The sequence below is a fragment of the Haemaphysalis longicornis genome, unplaced genomic scaffold (assembly GCF_048455015.1).
Source record: "Haemaphysalis longicornis isolate Haplotype H1 unplaced genomic scaffold, Haemaphysalis longicornis Haplotype H1 scaffold_8, whole genome shotgun sequence".
Classification (NCBI taxonomy): Eukaryota; Metazoa; Arthropoda; class Arachnida; order Ixodida; family Ixodidae; genus Haemaphysalis; species Haemaphysalis longicornis.
The window spans coordinates 115,529,578-115,542,406 of NW_027526445.1; the positions used below are offsets into that span (position 1 = coordinate 115,529,578).

The following is a 12,829-nucleotide window of genomic DNA, read 5'->3' on the forward strand; positions in this document are numbered from 1 at the left end:
CAGGGACTGAAGACTTTCGACCTATCGCCTTAACTAATGTTTTCGCAGTAATAACGTTTTGCTGAAAAGCGAATTAAACCAGCGCAACAAACGCAGCAGAAGCACAAGAAAAGGCTTTCTATTGTTACCTCAAGTGTAGAGTAACGACTGCTCCTACAGCCTTGCGTTAAAAACCTCACTTGTAATTCCAGCTAATGCAGCCTTTCTGATACAGTTTAGTCGGGTATGCCTGCTTCGCTCACGGTTATAAACGACTGCTGAGGGAACGAGCAGCAGAGCATTTTTTGTCTTAACAATTTATATTTATACGACGGGTCTGAGTAGCTTCAGCCCGATTCTACTTAAGGCGCTATTATACGACGTCAGAACAACCTCTGAATAAGTGATCATGGCTCATTACGTTACCTGTGAAGGCACGACATTTTCTACTGCCCCGGTTACGAAACGTCGCGATGCCGTAGCCGCCGGACCGGCCAAGCCATTTTGCATGGAGGACACAGCAACCTAGCCGGAAGCGCGGGTAATGGTCGCCGTTAGAAACAATAGGACGCTGCAACCTCCCGGTAAACGGGCTGCTGAGGTGACCTTCCTGGTGAAGTAGTCTTACTTTACACTTAAAAAAAGCAAACACATACACACGAAGTTCATGGCAGACATGTGAGTGTATGAAAGGCGCTGTGAACTCTAACTCGGGCAGCAGAACGCGTGCCGTGAAAGTGTGTTCCGGGGACTGCACAAACTGCAGTTTTCCTGTACTGAAAAAGAACATCTAGCCCTCCTGGCACAGCACCTCAAGCATTTTTCTGATACGCATCATGTGGAATGCCGGAAACTCTATTGCTTGAAAGCAGTTCTCTGTGAAACCAATGAACTCACTAATAATGAAACAATTTGTAGTAACAGACGGCTGGGCAGCTCAAATGATGGGTAGTTCTCCAAGCTGAACAACCCTGCTCCACTGTTGGCCATATTTATTAAAGGTATGGTTGCTTAAGATAATTGTTTCTAGGCTTTTTTATTAAAGGGATTACATAACCATTTACGAAATAACGCCTGTAATGCATAATGCGTCACGAATATTTCGATTATATCGCTAAACTGTTTACCACCTTTGTGAACGACAGTAAAGTATATTCCGCCCGCAATTAAGTGAATACGTAGTAAGGGCCCGTTCGGAAGAAGAAAAGTCTACAAAGGTAAATTTTTTGAAGTTGCTTATGCATATTACGGAACTTACCGCCATGTGGTGTATAAAACAGCCTTCATAGCTTATATGAATATTATTAATGCTGCCTCAAAGTACACTGTCAGCACAATGATTCTAGTGTTTGCTGTTTATTTGGGAAATTTGCGCTTCTTTAAATGTTTTCATTTTTGGAACGTTATCTGCAAGCTCCACCGAGCCAGCCTTGTCCTGGTATAATAGTACAGCAGTTTGACGGGGCTGATTAAGTCTAAGACGATGCATGCACGGACTAAAGAAATTAGGTGGTACGCCTGGTCACACATTCTGCCTTTTGTACTGAGTGAACTCTTAAGCTCGCAGTTAAGTCGAGCGCCATTAGACCCATCTATGGGGTTAGAAAAAGATGCTTTGTCTATGTGTTTTTGTCTAACACATAACTAACTTGCAAACTCTATCAACCAATCCAGTTGCTTGAGCCATGCCAAATGAGCGCTTTTCTTGTATTTTCGAAACAGGTCGTTCGGTTCAGCATCGGCAGCGAAGGGGAAAAATCCCCGGCCACCATCAGTTCCCGACCTGTCACCGTAGGCGGCAGCGACAAGACCAAGAGTGGCCAGGCTCCCATACCGAAATCCGGTCCATCGCTCGTGAGAGGCGCTAGTGTCGAGCAGACCAGGTTCCACCGGAGCAAGTCAGCCATCGTGCATCGCGGCAGCCTGTCAGGAGAAGACCCGACCACGCCTTCGCCGTTGTCCTCAACCAAGTCATCACCCACCAGGTCAGCTAGGGCCGGCCAGGGACAAAGCCCCAACAGTTCACCGTTCAAGGAGCGTCCGCAGGCGCCCGGAGTGGTCAGGGTCCAGCAACTACAACAGTTGCAGCCCCAGATCCCCAACTCTCGCGTCCAAAGGTCCGAGTTTTGGCCATTTATTTTCGTATTAGCGCAGCTAGGGGGGGGGGGGGGGGCGGAGGTGGAACTGGCTGGCATAAGGTAGGTGTGCTGCACAATGGAATAAGTGCGGTGAAGGTATGCACAAATCAAATACATGGTCGAATTCTTTGCCTCTATGTGTCCCGCAGTGTCGTGCCGGTCCGTAGGGAGCGATGATACTGTACGGTGTTTCGTTCCGGCTCCGAAAATGCCTGTGGCGTTTTGAAGCATTGAAATTTTGTCTACATAACAAATGTTTCTGGCTACAACGAATTATAACCCCCCAAAAGTTTTTAGCAGTGACTCGATTGCGAAATCAGATAGAGAAACCGTAAGTTGAAGGTGAAATTCGCGGTTTTCAGTAGCAGTCGCCTTGTTACACAAAAAAACTTCTCTTTAACAAACGCCTTGTTTGTACAAAACCCGACGGGTTTAAAAAACTTAAATAATGAATATCCCAGCACAATGCGTGACACAAGCACTCAAGAGTACAATAGAAATTTTCGAAACGGGTAAAAGCCCCTTTTCATAAACTTTTCCAAACAATGAGCTGAATTCAGGGCCCGCACACTCGTGGGTAAAAAAGGAATAAAATTTAGTCCTATGGGGAACTAATGACCTTTGCCACTATCATTACTATTTTTTGAGAGTAATTATAAGCGGACGAACGGGAACTCCGCCACGGAGTTGGCCCGTCCCGATACTCCCCAAGGATGAACTGTTGGATAGGAGCCGCAGACAAAAAAAAAAAAAAAGTACCAGCAGGCATCCAACCACCGAATCTGGCCACTTAACCTAAGGAATGCAATACGCTACCACTAGGCCAATCCGATTTTTCCTTCATTACCGCATGGAAAACTGCAATTATTACAGCCTACATAGTTATCACTCGTCAAAGAAAATGCACATCACTGCCGCCGATATAAGCCGTCCGTCAAAACTCCAGCAAGCCGGTGACGCATCCGACAGATGCAGCCATTTTTGTGGATAACTTTGCGCCGCATAAATGCTCTGCCCCAACGCTGCCTGCTCCCAAAAAAAGGACTTTGTTGGGTGAGGGAGTTCCACATGCCTGCGAGTCATACGGCACCTCCACAAGTGATAAAATCTCATAAAATCCCATCCCAACAGATACATCAAGGTGCGCTCCAGTAGCACCTCAAAAAGGCAAGAACCGAATGGTATAATGGGTAATGTCAATGTCCTTTTTACCAGTTCTTTGCAACACATCCCAGAAAAACACCGCCTCCCGGCACAAAGCATAACAATGATGAATGGTCTCAAGTTGATTAAATAAGGGGCAATTGTCGGACCAAGCAATAGAGATTCCTTTTTCGTGAAACCATGCTTTCAATGGGACTTTACCGCTGCCAATAGCGCAAACAGAAAATCATGAGAAACTCGTTCAAATGTCTTGAAGGTCGATTGGGATAAGGGCCACCCGCTCTGCCGAATCTGACACATACTCCAGTATATTGAACGAGTAACATGTATATTTGTTTGAATGGTCCTTCCTCGAGTACCGCAAGTTTGGCAAGGCCCTACTAAACTAGTGATGACAAGTTGAAGGCGCCTAGATAAAATTTTCGCTCAAATTTTGTAATCTCCATTGGAGAGAGATTGGCGAATAGACTTCTACAGACTTCAGCTTTGGTTTATCTAGCGTTTTCGGAATTAACACTGTGTATCCTAAAAAACACGTATGTGGCAAAACGTTATGGTCGTATGCTGCTGTGAATATGTCTAACAGAATGGTAGCAAGGATAGCAGAGAACGTTTTATAGAAATCTCCACTGAAACCACTTAGCCCAAAGGTCTTGTTAGTCTAAGGTCTGAGATGGCCGCCTTCCTTAAGTGTAATAGACCCAGAAAACGAAGCGACTTATTGTCTGTTAACCTAGGCAGTAAATCAATAAGGGAACTAAATTCGTGCACCAAGCGTAGCGGCTTGTACCCTCGCAAATACTGTACAGTAATGGTCATAGAAAGCATTAGCAATTTCAGCTGCTTCGGTGAACCTGATACGTCTATGTATGAGTTCAATTACTTCCTTTGAAAATGCCGACTCTCGCTCATCTCTAGGGGAACGACGAGTGGACTAGCTATCAAGGAACCTTTCAGTTATCGACTGAATTTGAGGGCCATGGTATTTTTTGTTAACATATTGCTGAAGTTATGTTTAACAATACCAATTTCTTCTACTCCTGATCCCGGACTGACCGCTTCCAGTTCATGAAGCCCAACCATTGTAGGAGTATGTTCCCGCGCAGAAAAACGTTTCAAAAACAAAAGGCGAGCAGACTCTTCTATTACTCAATTCCTTACCTCCTGTTTGAATAGATCCCGTTTCTGATCTAAAAAAGGACTGCGTTTTTCATGAATACAAGTCAAGGAATCTGATATACTTTTACAAAATGTTTCAGCAGCCAATAAAGAGATATTAAGGTTCCACAGATCTTATTGAGGCAGCAAACGACATGGCCTTGATCTTCCTATGTGTCATGATACCATGCAGTGGTCTGTGAAGAAGATCGGGAGCACAATATAGTCAGAAATGCTAGGCATCTCTTCTGCTGAATTATATTTGCGGTCGAGACGTCCGTTCGAATTTCACAAAATGTGATGTAAGTGCATAGTACTCCCTTTTTTCTTACCAACATCGACAAGGTCATTACAACACTAAATAAGACAGTTTTAACAAGTATAGGTTTATTAGCGTAATAAATATTCACTATACAGAGAAAGCGCTCATATAGACAGACTATCGACATATAAAAGACTGCATTTAGGCACGTTCAGATGACATAACACCAGGGCACGCTTGTCACAATTATTAAGCACTAACAGAAGCAACTGACCCATAGAAAGTGTCTCGGTTTCGCGAACGTACTCGTAGTGCCCAAGAGACCATCCTAGACGCTGCCTTCACAGGCGCCTAAAGCGTTCTGCTTCTCTTGTTTTGAAGGCTATCGTGGTCCGGCAGCAGCGCACGAGGGCCGCACACTGTTGTACAGGCCGGGCATTTTACTACACAGCAGGCCACCAGCCCGTGATCGGAAAAGGCAACTGAACTGACGTTGTAGATCACTACCTAGTGTTGATGATCACTCGTTACGTAGAAGTGATCCAGGCTTGCCTGGGAATCATCGTGCCACCATGTGTAGGGGGGCGCGCACCAGTTACGCTCCTTAGAGTTCCTTTATATCGTGTAGCGCAAGGGGAGCTATATACAAAAACTCTAACGCTCCTATTTCACGTCAATTTATTTACTTATTTAAAGACGATAGTCTTTCTTGGGGTACTTAAACGCAGAAATTTTGGTCTGTCTGTCTGTCTGTGACTCGATTCAGCCACCCGGACAAAGTAAAATGTAGACGGCGCAAAAGTCTTATATACTCGCAGCTAAATGCGAGCGTCTAAGCCCGGTTTGTATGTTCATACTTGTCAACTTTGTTGAACATGAACAAGACATTACGAACATATAAGACCGAAAATTGATACACAAGGGACATTTACAGTGTTCCTTTATTAAAAAATTCATGGATGCTTGGTTTTTTGGTAGAAAATGATATTCTACATCTACTGCAGAAAACCAACCGCCGCCTGCTGTTGCCCGCGCCACCTACTGGCGGCATATGAAAAATCACGCGGTAACCGCAGCGAAAGGTTCCACTAGCTAAGTTCCACGTTCTGCTTGGAACGCACGTGAAGCACGGACACGCGGTTTTATAAACCTTAAAGTCGGCCGCCTGGATTCACGCGCGTCTCCGCCGTAATGCAGCGCTGGCATCGCGGAACCAGGCCTTTAGCAGTGGAATGCGGTAAATTCAAATCGCCTTGAGCAAACCTTTAGTGTGTTTACCTTGGGAAGAGCGCGACGGAACAGGAACAGCATGAGAGGTGAGCGGGAAAGCAGAGGGGGGCATTTCCTTTGCAAATGTCTACAAAGACTATCGTCTTTTGACGACATTTGCAATGAAAGGAGCAGATACGCGGCCAATTTTTCTTGCTGAGTTCTTCAAGTTAGCGTTGCTAAACGATCGGAATTGGAAAATGCAGCCGGCTTTTACAGCTGTTACAGCATTGGCATAGCTTTGGTGCACAAGGAAATTATGTAGCGAGTGGAAAAAAATAACTTCAATGCGTTTCTGTAGGGAGGATTTTTAACTTACAGTTGTTTTGACCACCAGCTAAGGCGTTTATTCATCTCTTCAACATACACGTATTCATTACTCTTAGATCAACGTAATCTGTTACTAATATTTGCGCAGTTGACGCATTTGAAAATTTTTATTGGCCGTATTACCTCGCGCAATTCGTATGCAACACCGGGTCTCAACATAACCTCAACGAGAAGGGTTTCTCCACCACGCTTCACCGCTCCTTGCCATTACCCGCCGCTCCATTAACCTTAAGTGCTTTTGTTATAATTAATCATAGATATTTTCTACCGTGGCACTATGTAAAGAACCCACTGAAATGACTTGTATTTTGGATCAAAAACTGTCCACAGACAAATGCGCAAAATGGCAATGACGAGGACCGTACAAGGGATTAAAGACGCAGAAAAGAGACCAAATGTACGTGTTCGGGCCGTCCGTTAATTCTTGTAGATGGGCGGCGACAAACATTTAGCCCTTTATTGGGCACACGGCTCAAACTGAGTCACAGTTACTCCACTTGAAGATGAACGGTTTGCCGCGATGACTAACAACCGCATTTTGCTCCATTTTGCCTAAGAGTGTACCGGCATTCAGCTTGCTCCCTACAAGGAATTTGAATTTTTCTTTATTTGCTTTGTGAAAATCAAGGCTTTTGCTAAGGTAGAAACTTTGGTCATTCGTACTTGCAGCAACAAGGTTTCGTCCACGGCGGTTGACTCGCGCGCCCCAGTGATGACCGTTCAGCTGTACGTGCCACCTTCTGCGAGATTGCCGTTCTCAGACCTTAGCAACGAAAACTACACAAGGTTCCACCGCATCCGAGCAGCAGCGCAACAGCAGCAGCAGCAACAGCAGCTGCAGCAGCAACAGGCTACAGCCGCTGCTATTGGCTTAGCGGCAGCGGCGAAAAGGAGGGAAGCCATGACCTCACAGAACCTGCTTTTGAGGTAGGAATGCACCCTCGAGAAGGATTGAGAAGGTCGCGCCTTGTGCGCCAAATTTCATCAAAATTTCTAACCAGCCAGGCATTACTACTCGAGATTGCTATAGTAGCTTTGACGTATGGAACCTAAGCCACTCAATATTGTTTCATGAAATTATTCAATCAGCATAAATATTACAACAAAGTTTACAAAAATGGCGCTGAATAAAGAGCGAGGCAGCAATGGAATTAAAATTGAATGCACAGTGCCATTTTTTAAAATCACATGGGTGAGTGAGTGAGCCAGCGACGAAGAGAGTGAGTCAGAGAAATCTAGGAATAAAAAAATTGATTACCTCTTCCGTTCATTTCATCGTGGATGTGCTATCCGACGGATGGTTAAATGCTTAAAATTAAGTCAAAGAAATCGAATTCGTTTATTATTACGACCCATGAAGCACAGCCCGTTAAGAGCAATAAACATAACATGTTAAAATGCCCGTTTGGTGGGAATTTGAATACCGAGACAATGAAAGAGCAAAAAAGAAGAAACTGAACGTGCAGTCAGTAATGGACATAGGCAGGTTTTAGCAAGGAACGGGGGTCTGTAATAGTAATAGGCGGAAGTATAGAGCGACGCTTCATAACGAAATCACCATCTTAAATGGGTAGAGTAAACGAGTAGGCCTATTCAATAACAAACTAACCACGACCATCACAGCGCCAGCAATAGCTGTCAGAGGAGGTGAGCTTATAATAAAAACGGTAAAGTATAGATTAAAACACAACACTTTATGCCAAAACACTCCAATACGAAGGTGTCAAGCCTGTGCAACCAATCGAATTTGCGCAGCGTTAAAAATTATGTGCGGTAAGGTAGGTGACATTTATAACTACAACAGGGAAAGGGTTAAATAAGCGAAATAGACGGAAAATTGATGATTGATATGTGCCCTCAGAAATGAAAGAAATAACTATGTAGATCAAGGACAATGTAATAAAAGCAACCAAAAGATTTCATGCCGACTGTTAGGCAATGAACGTCAGGCCACGAGACTATATTATAACGAATAACTTGATTGACGAAGACCCAAGAGTCAATAAAGATGAGGTACAAAATGCCCTTGGGCGGACGAAGAGGGGAAGAGCTGCAAGAGATAACCATGGAAAGACCAGGGATCTGCTAAATGATGGGTGATACATTATACTTTGAACCTCGCAAAGTTATTCACAACTTGCGTCACAACTGTAAAAGTGTCCTTAGGGAGGAAAATGCGAACCTTATTCTGATCCACAAGAACTGACTGTCAAAGCTCTTAAGAATTACAGATCCATCAGGCTACCCTTTTTAGACGCAAGGGCATAGGCGACACCCTAAAGTTAAAAAAAAACTATGTGGACAGGTTACATTTAATAAATACTACTTAGAAACTGTGATAAAGACATTTACATGGAGAAAAAAGTGTTTGATTCTGTAGGCACCGCTTTAGTACTGCAAGCATTTAAGAGAAGACAGAAGCCCACAGGATTCTTGGAAGGCATATAGATGAGCTGCACCGCAAGATTATTCTTCACAGAAGTGTTGATTATTCATGAGCACGAAACATTGCTGGCGCTAAGCGGGACAAAGTTAAGCGCACTGCAGACTGATTTTTAATCACACCAACATAGCTTATTAGGCAGCATTCAGACGACGTTAGAGGGTGGGGTAATCATTCTCGATGAAAATACATACAATATTCGTCCTGAGCATGCTTTCTTCTACAGACTGTCGAGTAGTGCCATTTCTGCTGCCGTGAATGCACTCGATGGCGAACTGACACAGTGTTTTCCTTTTCGAATTGTAAAGGCTTCCCAGATGAGTCGGAAGTGCGCCTAACTCGTTTGTGCAATTATTTGTCGTTGTTACGCTTAGCACTTACAATGTTTCGAGTCAAAAGCCAACTAGCACTATTCCAAGCTATGGTTCATGAACAGGGCGGCAGTGAGACAAGGAGACACTACATCTCCAGAATTGTAAGCAGGCTGTCTCGATAGGGTATCGGAGCCTGAATGGGGGAAGTCACGAAAACGATTAAATGGAGAATATTGGACATCTTGAGATTTGCAGACGACATTATCTTGTTCATTCAATGGGCAGAACAACTGTAAAAATGCTTAATGGGCTGGGTCTAGAACTCTCCCTAACAGAAAAATGAGCATAAAAAATCCAAGTAGTGTGAAAATACGCATAAAGCTTCACCTTTATCATAGGTAATAAAATACTTTCAGTACTGAATGAATGTAGCTGTTTCAGACAAGGCACCAGAGGTAATACCGAACACGAAAAGGAAATCCCGCATAAAAGTGATGTGGCCTGTGGGCCTTCCGCAATGACGCTCAAAGAATGTATGCTAGGCTCCGTCTATCAATAAAAAAATGTATGCAACGAATGCGTGCTCCCGGTGATGACTCATGGGATGGAAAGTTGGTGCCTTACGAAGCGCCTTGGAGGACAACATGTAGAAGATAAAGTAAAATGAAAAGAAGGATAACAAGAGCGACACTGCGAGATATTGAACAAACATTCTGCATCAGGGAAGGAGCGCTTTTTTACACTTACAGCCAGTCAAAAGTAGGCAGTTAAACTGATCAGGCTGCTGCCCATGCCTTATTTTATTACTTATGTCTTGAGACTTAAGGTTAATACTACAAGCGCATCTAGTTTGTACTTCCACGATGATGTTAATTCATTGAAGCTGTTGAACGCAGGACACGGTCCATGACTTCATCGCGGTCGTCGACGAATCTCAGTCAGCCACCCCAAGAAAGTGCGAGGGCACCAAGCAAGCTGAACAAGGACAAGGCCCTGTCTGCAACCCAGGAGGCAAAAGGGTCATCCTCCTCGTCGGCTGACACCAGTCGTAATCGCAGCGTGGAACCAACAACGCCGAAACTCCGAAGGACGTCCTCAGGACCATCAAGAAGACCCGCAAGAACAAACAAAGAACCGGTACCGTGGACGTCGTTGGCCGTTCAGACAGCGGCCGGTGTCATTGCTCTCCTATGCAAGCCGCAAGGATTAGATGCAGCGGATCTTCTGGCAGCTCCCCGGCAAGCCGACAGTGCAGTTGGGGAGAGGGGCCGGCGGGGAGCCTTAATGCTGGGACCGGTGAAAGTGAGCGTGAGAGACGCGGACTCGAGTGTCGATCGTGAAGACAATGCGTCACCCGGTGCTTCTGGGAAGCGTGACTCCTCTTCAAGTCTTCTTGCTCAACCTTCTTCAACGTAACCAACACTACTCCGTCGGGAACAGCAGTGTCGTGGTTCGCTGCACCGATCCCATTCGTTAGAAGTGGTCTTCACTGAAGGCTTTGTGTACGGAAAAGTGTCTTTTCAAGATGGGAGCGTAAAGGAGCCACTTTATCCTTGCAATGCGCATGCTTTGGAACCAAAGTGCAAGCGCCTATGCAATTTGCTGTGCCAAGTAATTTGACGCTTTGGCTCTCCGTAGAGTGGCTGGTTTCCTGGACCAGTGGTGTCGGTAGTGTATGTCAACAGTCGCTTTCAGTTTGTAGTCTCATCTGAAGTCTAGAAATGGTAATACCGTTTGGGCTGAGTGCGCCGGCGAAAAACCAAATTACCCCCAGCGACTTCAGTCTCACGTCACTACGGTATAGTGATAACACAAATAGACACTTGTAAAGAAATTTAACGAAATTTTTAGCGCTGAATTATGCAGTGACACAGAATAATTCAAAAGCTGACAAAATGGGGGCTTCCGCTGTGCCCATCGTTTCGTAAAGATCCGCTATAGGACGTAGTTAACTCGAAGGTACAAGCAACTAACAGTCAGCAGCAAGTATGCACGACAAGTATCTGCGGCTGTATAATCTCAATGGAAATACCTTAGCGATGAGAAGCTGAGGGCGTTTCATATGGTTTTGTTCAGGGCTACGCTAGAATTCAGTTTGATTTGATTTCGAAATACTTTATGCGGGCATTTCGGAATTGCTTCAAAACAATTTTGACGAACACCTCTCTAGCCGACTGGGTAGCATTACTGGTGGACTGTTTATCACTTATAGGAATTCTTCGATAATGCTAGTTTAGCTGTACATTTCAGGGATTCTGTATGTCTCCTACCAGACAACTATGACAGGCAGTTCATCAAGTTAATATTGATAAACATTTGTTTAGATTGCGGCAGTTATATATTTATGATCAAATGTCGAAGCAATAATGTGGCATTTGCAAACATAATTAATGTAAAATTGCCCGTGGAAAATTTAGGATAATACAATAACAACAGACATTATTTTAGAAGGTTTTTTTTATTATATTTGAGTGGTCTTCCCTATTTTCTACTTTACTACTGATCATTCACATTTGTCGCTTGGAAAGCGAAATTGAAAACATTGCATAATATCCGCTTCGAGGGTTATAGAAGAATTCTGACCAATGTATCTGTCGTTTCACCGAAAGTTTTAACTGCTATGTGGCTGCGGACAGGTGCTACAAAAAACACCCACGGAAGCCATTTTACATGCGTGAAATAAGGTTGTGACGAATCCAAGTCATGCATAGAGGGAATGAAGCACGGGTTGTGTGTAGCTGATGTTAATGCACTTAAAATGATACAGTGCAATAGCGCAGATGAAGGCGGTGCTAAAGAGGAACATGTGACCGCTTGTACATTTTTGTGGCTTTTCGCAAAAATTTCCACTTAATTTTTTGTGTGCATGAATTATACAAGAAGCGCGAAATAACCCTGACTCTAATTTGTTTAAAGTAATTGTCTTTTGGGGGCGCTATTGGCAGCAGTCTTCCCTCGGAAACTTGGAAGCATCAGGCCCTAAATGGCTGGAACCAACTTACCCATGTCTTATGTTTCAACTTTTGTTGACTACCGAATCGCGTCCCAAGTTATTTATTAGTGATGGTAGCACCCTGCTATTGCATCTTCTGTGCGGTAAATTGGGAAATCAACAGTCAACAAGAAAGAAGAAACCAAGTGACGGAGTTGTGCCTATTCTCGTCTTTTGCCGCGGTTGTCCAATCTGCTTGCTTTTGCATAAACCCGGGCTTAAAAGAAAAAAAGCGTTATGTCACATTTCCATCCCGAATCGCATCTGCTCGCACGTTTTTGTCTTAATAATATGCTTTGTTTTCAATAAGCACACGAAGCATACTGTTTTACCTCCATGAAACGTTTACTTTTTTCGAGTTATGCACATTCATACATGTAGAAATGAATAAAAATAGCCGGTAGCTTCCACGCCAAACAGTGCCGAAGCTAAATCAGAAGTGAAAAATATATTTTGGATGTGAAGAGTGATAATAAGGGTACTCAAAATGCGCACAGGATCTCTTCAAACAGCTGCTTCAAGCGGCACAATGGAGTTGAACCGTATTCAGCATATGTACTGGGCCCTGGTCTTTAAGCTCAGGTTCCCGGGTTTCGGTATGCTTAAAACTCGAAATTTTTTCTCTCTCCCGCTGTTGTTTCATCGACTCGTGAGCTTTTGTTAAGGCCCAGAGCCGTGACACTCGCTTCTGGTTCTGCAACCCCGGATGAACAGATTCGAAGTACATGGGTATGGAACATAAGGGTCCCTTGAGCTTTTCTTCATAGAGACATGCATCAT

The 12,829-nt window shown here is 44.2% G+C and overlaps 1 protein-coding gene across 1 annotated transcript in view; it reads left to right on the plus strand.

Moving 5' to 3' along the window:
• The window catches only part of LOC144148449 (uncharacterized), a 224,486-nt gene extending 212,032 nt beyond the window's left edge, over positions 1-12,454 (plus strand). Inside the window, exons 5-7 of the mRNA XM_077679986.1 lie at positions 1,702-2,096; positions 6,970-7,227; positions 9,954-12,454. Of these exons, the coding sequence (XP_077536112.1) occupies positions 1,702-2,096; positions 6,970-7,227; positions 9,954-10,473 (1,173 nt within the window). The 3' untranslated portion in view covers positions 10,474-12,454. The remainder of the gene's footprint in view (positions 1-1,701; positions 2,097-6,969; positions 7,228-9,953) is intronic.
• The last annotated feature ends 375 nt before the right edge of the window (positions 12,455-12,829 follow it).